This window comes from Dreissena polymorpha, chromosome 13 (assembly GCF_020536995.1).
Source record: "Dreissena polymorpha isolate Duluth1 chromosome 13, UMN_Dpol_1.0, whole genome shotgun sequence".
NCBI classification, from domain to species: Eukaryota; Metazoa; Mollusca; class Bivalvia; order Myida; family Dreissenidae; genus Dreissena; species Dreissena polymorpha.
Window position 1 is genome coordinate 72,499,349 of NC_068367.1, and position 14,547 is coordinate 72,513,895.

At 36.5% G+C, this 14,547-nt stretch overlaps 1 protein-coding gene across 4 annotated transcripts in view; it reads left to right on the forward strand.

Annotated features, from left to right (window-relative positions):
• Nucleotides 1-14,547, forward strand: part of LOC127854454 (uncharacterized) — a 45,790-nt gene that overhangs the window by 19,898 nt on the left and 11,345 nt on the right. For 3 of the 4 annotated variants that reach the window (XM_052389496.1, XM_052389495.1, XM_052389498.1), the window contains 6 exons: nucleotides 485-568; nucleotides 3,797-3,916; nucleotides 4,982-7,086; nucleotides 8,114-8,226; nucleotides 10,080-10,199; nucleotides 12,441-13,199. In XM_052389496.1, coding sequence (XP_052245456.1) covers nucleotides 485-568; nucleotides 3,797-3,916; nucleotides 4,982-7,086; nucleotides 8,114-8,226; nucleotides 10,080-10,199; nucleotides 12,441-13,199 — 3,301 coding nt within the window. The remainder of the gene's footprint in view (nucleotides 1-484; nucleotides 569-3,796; nucleotides 3,917-4,981; nucleotides 7,087-8,113; nucleotides 8,227-10,079; nucleotides 10,200-12,440; nucleotides 13,200-14,547) is intronic. The other variant, XM_052389497.1, reaches the window with a different exon arrangement.

Here is a 14,547-nt window from a genome sequence, read left to right on the forward strand (position 1 = left end):
ATTGAGCTGGAACCATTTTTTGACGCGTTTGTAGTCCCTTAGAAAATCAAATTGAATTAAAGATCTTTCTTACTAGATCCAAGTTGTAAAGACTTCATGTAGCAAACAGCATACAACCTGATCAGAGTTATTTGCAGGCTGTTCTAGTTTTATGATGGTTGCATATAGCCATTTTCACTTTGCTTCTGAGTGGGAAAGGGTTTAAAGAACCTTTGAACTGCAATTTATTCCAACAGTAGCAGCAGGGTTTTACTTTTGTTTTAGTGTAATAAACATTTAAATCTTTTCTAGATGTAGCTCTCTTTTGTTTCTAAATGGCAGGTCAGGGGTTTGTTCCTCACTGTGTTAGCGTTCCTTTCGGGTACATTCCCCCCCAAAGACACCAAGTACTGGTTCTACCCAGAAAACCGACTTGAGACATTTCAATGTGTGGTATGTTTTTTGTGCAATCAATCTCAAATAAAGAGATTTAAACTGACTGCAGGTTTCTGTACTCCATTCACCATACCTGAAGAAACCAGCCCATTGCCAGAAGAGCACTATTTCACTCCTGATGGGTCTGTTCACGGTGCGTACTGACAATATTTGTTTACTGGAACAATACATATATCTGAAAACAATTGACTTAGTTTGGTTGTTTTCACATGAAGCTGGGCCTGTATTTATGAAACAATTCTTAGACTTAAGACTCCGAAGATTACTCTTTAAATAAATTGTTTTGTTTTTTTTAATTTTTCATAATTGCTGAAATTGTGAGTCAAACTTGGCATGAGCCACCTCTAATAACATATTTCATTGTATAGAAAATTTCAATTGCCAACATAAGCTCGATTGTAAGCTTGTTCATGAACAAAACAGAATGTCATTGCTTAGATCTACCTTTGATATATATTCTTTAGTCTAAGAATGGGTTGGTGAATACTGTCCCTGGATAAGTTTTAGTAGTTATTAATATGCGAACATATTCATTTTTGCCATTGTTTTTGCAAAATTTATTAAAAATTATCTTCAATGTTTTTCCAGTTCCACTTGTGATTGTAGCAAATTACTACCCACAATTCATAACATTTCTATTACTTTGAACTTTTGTTGTAATATTTGTTATCTTGTGATTTTTTTTATAAATTTTGGGGGGATCATATAGTCGCCGCTTCGTCTGTCCGTGTGTGCGTCCGTCTATCAGTACGTGCAAAATTTTTGTCCGGGCTATTTCTCAGCAACTTATGACCGGAATTCAATTAAACTTTATGGGAAGCTTCACTACCAAGAGGAGATGTGCATATTATCAGCGGGTTCTGGTCGGATGATTTTTCACAGAGTTATGGCCCTTTGAAATTTTCTATAAAAAATTCTTATCCCCCCAACTACTGTGCCCTCAAGACGTTTCCTTTTATCTGAATATATAGTGCAATATTGTGACAAAAAAAACCTTTGGGGAGCATCACCCGTCTCCGACGGTTTCTTGTTTCTGTTAGTTGGCAGTGTTTTTTTATGGCAATTTCGGGCCGATATTCGGCCCCATTCCCCTCAAGAAAGAGTATATATTTTTCCCCAATATTGTAGAAAAAATCCCCTCCAGAAAAAATAAAATAAATAATAATATTTTTTTTTATAGAAAGAACTGTCTTATGATAAATATATCTCAAATTTATTCAACTTTCTTTGTTCTTTTGTCAAAGAGAGAGTGTTGCAGGTTCATCGTACTGCTGTCAAAATTTAAAAGAGCTATAGTGTAGAAAATGCTATTTCATACCAGATATTTTCTTTTCATTTCAAATCAAGTCCAGTGTCATTGATTTGCACTGCCTGAGTTTTGTGTATGTAGGGGGAAGGATGGACTTTTATATTTGTTTAGATTTCGAAAAATAATACTTCTTTAATTTGGTTATTTTTTACCTTAGATATCCAGTATATTTAGAAATTCTCCACACCATTTCTTTATTATGAACTGTGTGAGAGTCTCTAATGAATGTGTAGTGATTTTGTTCTACAGCAATACATCATCAACACCTTGGTCTGTAGTTCAAACATGTATGTAAAGTGTTGTTCCAAATTCGCATGTGCATTTTGCTTAGAAACATCCTTAAAAAAACATAAAAGGCGGAAGTTTTGTCCCTGATTATCTTTTGCAGTCCACACAGGCTTTTCTGGAACAACATTTTCTGCTTGAACGGAATTTTTGGTTTTAAGGATGTCTCTTCTAAATGAAAATCCAGTGTTGGCGTAAAGTGTTGTACCAATATATTCTGTGTGGACTGCACAAGCTAATCAGGGAAGAAACTTTCTGCCTTTTATGGAATTTTTAGCTCACCTGAGCACAACATGCTCAGTTGTGCTCATGGTGAGCTTTTGTGATGGCCTTTTGTGCGTTGTGCGTCCATCATCAACATTTGCCTTGTGAACACTCTAGAGGCCACATTTATTGTTCGATCTTCATGAAACTTGGTCAGAACATTATTCCCAATGCTACCTCGACTGAGTTCGAAACTGGGTCAAAAACTAGGTCACTAGGTCAAAAAAAACAAAACCTTATGAACACTGTAGAAGTCACATATGATGTCCAATCTTCATTTAACTTTGTCAAAATGTTTGTCTTAATGATATGTTGGTTTCGGTCCATTGAAAAACATGGCCGCCAGGAGGCGGGGCAGTATTCCTTATATGGCTATAGAGAAACCTTGTGAACACTCTAGAAGTGACAATTTTTGCCCAATCATCATGGAACTTAGTCAAAACATTGGTTTCATTGATATCTCGAACAAGTTTGAAAATGGTCCAGATCGGTGAAAACATGGCCGCCAGGGGGCGGGCAGTTTTCTCTATATGTATATAGTGAAAACATGTGAAAAATCTAGAAGTTACATTTTTGGTCAAATCTTAATGAAATTTGGTCAGAACATTTGTTTTCTGGATATGTCGGTTGAGTGCAAAAATGGTTCAGATTGGTAAAAAAAACATGGCTGCCAGAGGGGGGGGGGTCTTTTTCCTTATGTTTATTTAGTAAAAATAGCTTGTGAACACTCTAGAAGTCACATTTTTTGCCTCATCATCATGAAATTTTGTCTATACATCGATTTTATAGATATATTTTACGAGTTCGAAAATGGTCGTGATCAGTGGAAAGACATGGCTGCCAGGGGATGGGGCAGTTTTCTCTATATGTATGTAAAAAGCATTTTCCTTATAAATATATATATTAAAAAAAAAATCTGGGTATTAAAAACATGGCTGCCAGGGTTGGTGGAGTAATTTTCTATATAGGACTATTGTGAATACTTTGGAACACCTTATTTTTAAAGTCAGTCTTCTCATACCAATAATTAGAAATATTTGCTGAAGAGTTTTAATCTTTGTTTATTTCCATCTTAGTCTCTGAGGTGAGAGACCCAGGTCCCTTTGGGGCCTCTTGTTTAAAGGAAATTTCTTCTTAGCAAACATCTTGTTTAGGCGGAAAGTGTTGTCCGTGCGGACTGCAGAGGCTAATGTCTAACTCTTTCATTGCGGGAACCGAATTTTGAAGGCCTTTGCAAACAGTTTGGATCCAGATGAGAGGCCACAGAATGTGGCGTCTCATCTGGATCCAAACTGTTTGCTATTCTGATAGTATTCTTTGAAAAAAAATCGAAGAAAATGCTAATTTTAGAAATTCAGCAGACAACATTTTTGAAGACGACAAATTTCCCAGCATGCAAAGGGTTAAATACTTTAGGCAATTGTGTGAAACCCAGTTTTTTTTCCAGAATGCTGCTTATGAACTGTGTGAAGGTCTGGAAAGGATGTTTATTTTGTTTTGCAGCAGAACCACATCTAGATGTCTACGAACAGTTTGCTGAGAATTTACTAGCGTCAGTCTTCCCTCAAAGCCTTGCCAGGGCCTCCAGGCATGTTCATGACAGAGACTCGAGCACAGCTACAGGTTTAGTGAATTACTTAATAGTTTACCCTTTCCCACTCAGAAGCAAAGTGAAAAAGGTTATGTGCAAACAGCATAAAACCAGAACAGCCTGTGAGTTACTCGAAGCCTGTTCAGGTTGTATGCTTTTAGCTGGTCATCAGTATCTAAGGGTTGGAAATCAAGCCTTTAAAACTTGAATTTATTAAGAAAAGTCTTTAACTAAATGCAACTTTCTAAGGGACTACAAATGCATTAAAATATGTATCTTAGTGGTAAAGGGTTAATAGTTAAAACAAAACTGTGTAAAGAAAGAAAGCTAGCCACATTTAGTTAAAAATGCTTAAAAATAAGAGTAAATGTCATATATGTAGTATAAAATAATTATATTTATTCACAAGGAAAATTCATTTAGAACAATGTTATAATTGTTGGAATTATTAAATTATACGCTTAATGTTGTGTGGTCATTATGTATTAACCTTATCCATGTGATATTTGCACAAAACATGTTTATTTCCTGTATATTTAAAATTACCAGTCTTTAAAATTATGAGTGTTTTGTATTTACTTCAAATGCCTGTTGTTATTAAGTATGTATAGAAGTGATGATGAGCTTTATATGCTTAACCCTTTCCCATTCACAAGCAGACTTGATATGCTAAAAAAGGTCGCCGTGGTGTAGTGGCTATGGTGTCGGTCTAGCGATCAGGAGGTCACTGGTGAGAGCGTTCTCTAAAAGACACCAAGTACTGATTCTAGTTCCAGGAAACAAGAGCTTTTAAATAAGCCATAGACTTAAAATGCAATCGAGCTAAACTAAATAGGTTTAAACTAAATATGCTAAATCCAACCAGCATAAAACCAGAACAGTCTGCATGTAACTGGCAGATTGTGTTCAGGTTGTATGCTGTTTGATGCTTATCAATAACTTAGGGTTGGAAATGATGCCTTTAAAACTTGAATCTAGTATAGACAGGTCTTATATTTTATTAAATTTTCTAAGGCACTACAAATGAGACAAAATGCGTATCTGAGAGGTAAAGGGTTAAGTCAAAATAAAACTATAAACTATTCTTTTCTGAACAGGCCATGATTCAGTCTCACTCAACAGCATGGAGTCTCTGTCCCACGATTGCGCACACAGCCAGCGTCACTCCAGCATGGACCACCTGGACGTGGGATTCCGAGAGTGGTATAACCAGTACCGGCGACGGAGCTCAAACTTGAGTGATCTCAGCTCAAGGCGGAGTAGTTACGACCTGGCGTCTCGACGCAGCAGCGGGTGTAGCCAACGAGGCTACAGCTCGGAGCTCAGCTGCTCAGATTTTGAGGAGTATAACGAGAATAGTTTGCAGAATCAGGACCAGCGGTTTAAATATCATACAATCAAGGAAGAGGGCGGTTCTTCTACCGTGTTGGAATTCGCGGCCAGTTTGGCCGCATGCCTGGTACGTGCAGGGACAATGGAGGCTGTGGTTAGGAGTCCTTCACCTCACGGTTACCCAGTGGATTTTCTACAAGATGGCAAAGGTTACAAGAGACCTGCCGCTTTCCGTCTTTCTTCAGTAAGCGCACCTGATACTCTAGTAAACCCGAGCGAGGAAGAGCCAGATTTCCAAATGAATGAGGGATGTGTTCGGAATTACGTGCATAATTTGTTTAGCGAAGTCTGGCCGTTTCCAAGTGAGGAAGACTTTGAGTACAGCACTAGCCTTTGCAATGAGGTCAGGAAGGAGATTCAAAAAGGTTGTGCTATGAGTTCAAGTTTAATTGGGGTCAGTCGTGCGGAACCTTTGGTTACTAGTGATGATGTTGATAGCAGCAATCCAGTTGAATGTCAGTATGATGCTTTAAATGATAGTTTTTCTGTTGTCTGTGAATATAATGGTGCTAAAAACTCTGAAGTTGATGAACAAATTTTGTTGGCTGTGGCTGATAGAATAGTTTCAATTGCTTTTCAAGAAGCTCTTATTGACTATAGGTGTACGTTGAGTGTTCAAAACTCTCACATGTTTCAGTGTGTTTCTGAAAGTAGCCAATCCGATCATTCCATGGATGTGCGGGACCAATCAGAATCGAGCTGTAGTGACACCAGTAGCCAATCAGAGCTGAGGTTACAAAACAATATATATGCTGATCCTGCTGAAATAGTTGCTGAGAAAATGGTTTCAGGACTTTTTGGCAAGAACCAACCTGTGACAGCAAAAGCAGATTCAAAATCTGATGACATGCATATGTCCAATAGGGATTCATGTATAAAATACAGTGATTTGAAAATTGACCAATCAGAATCTGGGTGTCATATAGAAGTAGGTTTGGACAGCCAATCAGTATCTGTGTTACAAACATCTGACTGTGATATTATTGAGAAGGCTGATATTGATAGCACAATTCCGTTCAAACATTCCAGCCAGGTTAGTGATAACTTAACAGAAAACCAACGAGAAATCTATAACAAAATTGCAGACAGAATTTTAATGGGCGGACTTTGTTTCACTAGTGCAAAAAATTTACCAAAGTGCAATCTAGGAAGATCTGGCTCAACGCCAAGTTCAAATGCTCTCAATTCACAGCCATCATACCCAGTTGATCATCCAAGATTTGATAAAAAATCTGCTAGTCATGATGAATCAAAATTCGGATTAAGCGTTGATATTGATGACTCGTATGTTCAGAACAGTTCCTCCTCCTCATGCCATTCATTTTCTCATGAATATTTGACAGGCAGTGATGGGACACGATCAAAGATTGTGACCCAAAGACTTGAAGACAGTTCACAAGGATTGCGACCACCTGACATCAGTCAACCACCAACAAATACATATGTGAATAGTAACTTATTGACAGTAAAAAGAGGAAAAAATATTGAGAACAAAAACACGAGCAAATCATCTCAAAGGAAAAGTGCATCATCTGAAACGTCAAGAAGTAAACAGTCGAGTTCGAGCCTTGAAACTTCAAGCTCAGCCTCAGATAGCTCTTCCAAACTCGGTGCTGTAGGGGGTGTACCTAAATCGCAGCTACCCGCCAATACTTGCAAAACCTCGCAGCATATTTGCGCGAAAGTAAAAATACAAAAGTCGCAAAGCAAAGTGAAATCCAAACCCAGTTACCCGTTTCTGACGGGAAATAAGAAGAACTATGATCAGTTTGCGAACAGCCTGTCTCGCGATCTATTGACCAATGCGTTCCTACAGGTACATGCTATCAAGATGTTTTATTTCCAAAAGTAAATAATGGCATTATTGCAAACAGCCCTTTTTTTGCCCAATTGTGATAAGAGCCGGTAAATAATTGGGAAAAATTTGCGCGAATAAACCGTGACATTGGAAAAATTTATTGTTTTCTTATTGGGATATTGCTGTATTTGATGATTTGCTCTCAAATATTTTGAAATTAATAAAAAAGTGTATGCAAGTTGTCAAAATTATATTTAATTAGGTTTAAGCAATTGTGCTGCATAGGGAAACTAAATAAATGTTAAATGTTGCATTTTATTAAAAACAAAAAATATATATAAATATTTTGAATTTTTCGACAGTAATTGGGAAATTAGTAGTTTTTCCCAATTGGAAAAGTGTTCTTTTCCGGTACTTTATTAAGAACGAAAAACATACATACATGCATAATTGAAAAAGGATTAGACCTAAAGTTCTACAACATTATCGAGGATCTTTCCATTAGAATAGAATTGACATTTTATGATGGTGACAGACATGCATACATGAAAATAATGTCAATTACAGTATATACACAAAACGCAATAAATATATTGATTTCATTTGGGATATGATGATAATAGTATTAATAATGATAATAGTAATATTAAATATTAATTATAATAATAAACCTCGCTATTAAGGCCACCTGTGGGACTTTTGAAAAGTGGTCTTAATAGTGAGGTAGTCTTAATGCTGAGTTTTGATGTATTTGATGGACAGGTAATACAAAAATGTAAATATTCAATGAATTTTAATCTTTTCGCATACAATATAACAGTAATCAATCTATATACATGTATTGTACAAGGATAGAAAGTCAAGCTTTTCCAACAAGAAGTGAAACATACACGTTATTTTCATTATGATTCTATCGTTTTGGTTTACCTAAAGAAACAGTCAGTTGTTGTTTGCTTAGCAGAACTTTTCACTTGGTGGTGGTCTTAGCGAGTTCGTATAATTGGGAGGTGGTCGTTCAGAGAGTTTTTCCTGTAATTACCTACAGGTACAAGAGCATCAGGAGCTTGTATCGTACCCACGGAGGAGTAGCGAGCCCATGCAGATCTCAAATGATGCGGCACTGCGGCGGCTTGAACATTCCATCAATCACAGGTAGATGGTTATTGGTCTTGAACATTCCATCAATCACAGGTAGATGGTTATTGGTCTTGAACATTCCATCAATCACAGGTAGATGGTTATTGGTCTTGAACATTCCATCAATCACAGGTAGATGGTTATTGGTCTTGAACATTTCATCAATCACAGGTAGATGGTTATTGGTCTTGAACATTTCATCAATCACAGGTAGATGGTTATTGGTCTTGAACATTTCATCAATCACAGGTAGATGGTTATTGGTCTTGAACATTTCATCAATCACAGGTAGATGGTTATTGGTCTTGAACATTTCATCAATCACAGGTAGATGGTTATTGGTCTTGAACATTTCATCAATCACAGGTAGATGGTTATTGGTCTTGCATTTGAACAAATGAGCCACGTTCTGGGAAGATGATTTTTTAACCATAAGCGTAAAGTGTCATCCCAGATTAGCCTGTGAAGTCTACGCAGGCTTATCAGGGACAACACTATGCCTTTACGGAAACTTCTGTTCCAAGTATTGTCTTAACAAAAATCCATTTTAGGCGAAAACCGTCATCCATGATTAGCCTGTGCTGACTGCACATACAATGTACCTTCCTGGGACGACACTTTGCACACATGCATTAACCCTTTGCATGCTGGGAAATTTTGTCGTCTGTTAAAATGTTGTCTGCTGAATTTCTAAAATTAGCATTTTCTTCGATTTTTGTCAAAGAATACTATTAGAATAGCAAACAGTTTGGATCCTGATGAGACGCCACGTGCTGTGGCGTCTCATCTGGATCCAAACTGTTTGCAAAGGCCTTCAAAATTCGGTTCCAGCGCTGAAAGGGTTAAGCCCAGTTTTCCCAGATCGAGGCTTAAGTAATCTTGTCACGCCTTCAATAGAAGAGGGCATACAGAATGCTAAGTCTCATACAAATAGAAATGTGTAACAGCTAGAGTGATGAATACTTTGCAGTGATTTTTTTTGCCCAAAACCAAACTTTTCCAATAAACAAAATAATTGAATTATTGAATTTATTATACAGATTTTAGAAAGCTATGAAACAAGCTCTTATAAACAGGTGGTATACTGTTATTTATAATCATATTATTAATGTTTAACTTTTCTGAATGCTATGGTTCATAACGCTTTTTTTCCCAATCAAAAAGGCACAGGCTGTAAAATATGAAGCGAAAAAATCACTGCTTTATTAATAAGTGAATGAAGTATTTTGGCAAACAGTAGAATGTGGGAGGGGTCCTTTTGAAATGTGTCTTCTTTCTATTTCAGTGTCACTATTGAGCACATTACATTCTCTTCCAGACATTATCTTGTAATTATGAACCCAGCCTAAGTGATTGAATGTAGTTCATTGTACCATTAAAGAATTAAAATCATTGTTGCATTAATATGATTCTCTTTCTTTATTATCCAATGAAAAATGTTGTCCTGAAGTATGTTTTTGATTATATTACTTCCATATCAAGGATTTTAAGAAATTTAAAATAAGGAGGCAAATTATCACATGTTTGAAATGTTCAGGGGTCAAAAGTAACTTACAGGAGGCAAAATACTGAAGTCCAGAGCTGTTATATTTCTGCATTCATAAACTTACATGAAATGCAATGCCAAAAAACACAATTTGATTATATAAATTGTACACTTGTATTTTGGATTTTGCTTCTTAGCAACTGTAGGAACAAAATGATACAAGGTGTATAAATCATCAAAAGTGAGAACATTTCAAAATGCTAACATCACAGAGCCGGATTAGGCTTCCATGGAAATCCCTGCGCATGGTTCAATTCTTACACATCAAAATATCGCGAAATCTTTAATGTACAGATAAATAACAATGAACATATAATTTAAGAAACGGTCCCCAAGGACAGAAGAGCAAGACAGATGAAGACATCTCACAGATGGACTGGGACGTCTCTCAACAGTTCAACAACCGTCCCTCATGTGGCTTCAGGGACCCTGTGCTTTCCAGGTCATTAAAATATACTTCAACTTTTAAATTATTTAGTCCAGTAATGTCAGCTATTATCTGTTGCCTATTTCATAAATTATCTGATGCCATTTTTAGCTCGGCTGTTTTCGGAGAAAACCCGAGGTATTATCATAGCCAGCTCGTCGTCAGCCATCCGCCTTAGGCGTCGTGCTAAAACCTTAACATTGGCTCTAAAATCAAAGTGCTTCCACCTACAACTTTGAAACTTCATATGTAGATGGACCTTGATGAGTTCTACACGCCACACCCATTTTTGGGCGCCACGTCCATTTTTGGGTCACTAGGTCAAAGGTCAAGGTCACTGTGACCTCTAATATAAAACTTTAACATAGTCTTTAAAGTCAAAGTGCTTCCACCTACAACTTTGAAACTTCATATGTAGATGCACCTTGATGAGTTCAACACTCCCATTTCATTTTTGGGTTACTAGGTCAAAGGTCAAGGTCACTGTGACCTCTTATATAAAACTTTAACATAGGCTCTAAAATCAAAGTGCTAGGTCAAAGGTCAAGGTCACTGTGACCTCTAAAAAAATAAAAAAAAAAAAATTCTGACAAGCTTTCGCAGCCGAGCTTGGCACCCGTTATGCGGTGCTCTTTTCGAGAAAACCAGAGTTATTGTCATAGCCAGCTCGTTGTGTCGTCCGCCGTCCGCTTCGTGCTAAAACCTTAACATTTTGTTAAGGTTTTGAACATTGGCTCTAAAATCAAAATGCATCCACCTACAACTTTGAAACTTCATATGTAGATGCACCTTGATGAGTTTTACATGCAATACCCATTTTTGGGTCACTAGGTCAAAGGTCAAGGTCACTGTGACCTTATTAAAAAATAAAAATTCTGACAAGCTTTCATTTATTAAAAACTGCACCCGTTATGCGTTGCTCTTGTTGAAAGGTAAAATACCTAGTTCAGAAATATAAATTACATTGGCTATATGGGCCAATATCTATATTTTACCACTGTTTGCACAAATTTTGTGCATACAAAGTTGTATGGTGTAGGTTTCCATTGTGAATCCATGAAATATAAATTTGCGAAAAATGTACATGTATAGAATTGTTACACTAACAGAACACGACTCAAAAGAGTGAATATTTTTTACATGAACCAGTGCTGTTTTTGTGTATTGGCCTGTAACCCACTTATGTTTCCAATATAATCTGTTTTCGTTACAAGCCGCATGAATTTGTCTAATAATTTCTTCAATTCCTAGTAAATGCTTAATCTATCTACAGTACTATTTGTGTACCATTTCTAGTAATGGCTGGGAAAAACTAGTAAGCTGTCCACTTTACTAGCAACTAGTGTTAGTAAAAGCCTATGCTAGTACATCATCATTTTTTTCCAGAAATTTTTGATCATTGTAGGTGTATAGGTGCTGGACATTTCAAGTGTGTGCTATTATTTGTTATTAACCCTTTGCATGCTGGGAAATTTGTTGTCTGCTAAAATGTTGTCTGCTTAATTTTTAAAATTAGCATTTTCTTCGATTTTTTTCAAAGAATACTATCAGAATAGCAAACAGTTTGGATCCTGATGAGACGCCATGTTCTGTGGCGTCTCATCTGGATCCAAACTGTTTGCAAAGGCCTTTAAAATTCAGTTCCCGCACTGAAAGGGTTAAAGGTTGAATTTTCTTAGTATACTGTGGACTATCATAGTAAATGATTGTATTTCTTTGTAAGTGCTGGCCTTCATAAGAAATCAAAGCACTTTCAAAGTGAGTTGTAGACAAGCAGGCTTTTCAGGTTTTATGCTGTTTGCTTCTCATCAGTATCTGAAGTTTTGAAATGGAGCCGTTAATCTTGTAATCTTGAAAGAAAAGTCTTTAATTTGATTTGATTGTCAAGGGATTACAACCTGGTACAAATGCGTATCTGGGTGTTAAAAAATTAAGAAGTGGTAAAGCGTTAAGAATGTTTATCACTAGCGGTAATGGGCTAGAGGGTTTATCACAAGTGGTTAAGGATTTAGAAGAATGTTTATCACTAATAGTAAATGGTTTATACTGTTTATCACTAGTGGTTACAAATGTTTAGCGCTAGTGGTGAAAGCTTAAGAATGTGTATTAAAAGTTGTAAAGGATTAAGAAGTAAAGGTTAAAGAATGTTTATCACTAGTGTTAAAGGGTTAAGAATGTTAATCACTAGTTTTAAAGGTTTAATAATTTGTATCACAAGTGGTAAAGGGTTAAGAATGTTTCTCACTGAATTTACAGATTTGCTGAGGAGCTAATGAAAGTTGATGTATCAGTGCCGCCGTTGAAACTTCTTGGTGCTGACGCCGTTAGCGTCAGTAGCTCCAGCCAGTCGGTTTGCAGCACCTTTAGCTCATTTAGAGACCCATTACTGGCCTCATTCGAGGAAGAATTGCTTGGTTCCAGTGGAAAGTCCTCCTGTGGTGCTAAAACAAAGACGTCTTGGTCAAACATGAAAAATATACCTGTGGTCTCCTCACGGCACGTTGGCATCAATTGGAATCACCAGGAAAGTAACCAGAAAGGCCAAGGAAGTGCGAGAAGTAACCAGGGAGGAAATTTGAAAAGCCTTAATAGCAACATTGGAGGAAAAAGTAACAATAATGAAATGAGTGCAAGCAAAATGCATAAGGTTGCCAACAATGTCTCGAGAAATGGTAAAACAATCGTCACATCGTCTTGTTCAATGCACAATGACATTAGCAGTTCTATTTTTCATTCCGTTTCTGATCTGGCAGGTTCTTTGGCCATGACAATTCTGTGTGAAGCTGTATCGTTAGCAGCCAATGGTAATTCCAGTGACTCTCAATGCTGGTTAATTAAAGTCAATGTGTACGGAGAGATTCTTGCAAAAAACGTTCTGGATGCAGCCATGGAGGCTCTGAGAAGTGTGAAGTTTGTTGGAGATGTGGACCAGGGCAACAAGATCGTGTCTTGGTGCGAAGAAACTGATGGCAAAGATAGAACAAAAAAAGAGAATGGCCAGAGACAAATGGACAGGTGGGTTAAATAAAAAAATCTTGTTTGTTTTGGTAAAAACTTAAATAGTTTACTTGAAAATACAATAAGCAATAAGGTCATGAGTACCGTAATTAATCTTAAGTTTTCGGACAATTAAAAATAATTATTTTTTTCGTGTCCGAAAATTTAGATACAGAAAAAAAAAAAAATTGTGTCCAAAAGTTTTGAGAAAAAAATAAATGTCAGAAAATAATAATTATATAGAAATAAAAGCAATAATTCAATCCACAATAGTCTTTGTACTTTAAAATAAAAACAATTTCAGGGCTTTGCTTACTTTTGCCTGCAATGATACAGAACACAAAAGTAAACATGCTGCTTCCTTAATATGACAATAACATTTAAATGCTGTTGGGTGAAGTGATTGTTTTCTATCGGTATACACGGTTATTTACCCAATTACCCAAATGCTATGGTCTATCGCCCTCAGACATGCATCTCACAGGTTTAATGATTTTAATCCGTTTGTAAACCCCATGATCAAAGTGTCACCAGATAAGCGAATACAGTGCCGAAATCTGGTAAAATAGTGCTTTAAAATATTCTGTCTGAAACTTTAGAGTCATTAATGATAGACGAAAACGCGCATATTCGAAAATTAAGAGTCACGAAAAATAATTATTTTAGCCAAAAAAGGGAGTGTTCGTAACTTAGTGTCCGAAAACTTAGATTAATTACGGTATACATGAAATGAAAACAAAGTCACAGGTCATTCAAACATCAAAAATAAATCGGTACATTGTAAAAAAAAGAAAAATATTGGGTTCTTCAGGTAGAATTTGAAAAGGGCAGGGTGCTCACCTTAGCACAGGTGATCATATTCCTTTGGCATAGGTTCAGTATACTTTGTGTTATATGAATGTATTATATTTCATACTAGTATGATACTACATGTCTTTTCATTTAAACATTGTTTTAATTACTAATCAAACGAGCTTCACTTTGAAAATTTAGTCAATTTATTGAAACTTAAAATAAAAGTTGCTGTATATAAATGTGATCATAGATTAAGTAGGATCTGGTGGGATTTCCAGTGGGGAAGAGTGGGACCTTGTGACAGCAGGGGGTTGTGCCCTTCTGTTCAGACTTAGCTTGATCAACTAGTGATATATTTTTTTGCTTTATATTATACAGCTTGTGCGTTTTGGATTGGGAAAAATAGCGCAATACACAATGTCATTGGGAAAATGAAACCTTTATAAGTGCATGCTTTACTGCATTTTTATGTCCCCCACTATAGTAGTGGGGGACATATTGTTTTTGCCCTGTCTGTTGGTCTGTTGGTTGGTTGGTCTGTTGGTTTGCGCCAACTTTAACATTTGCAATA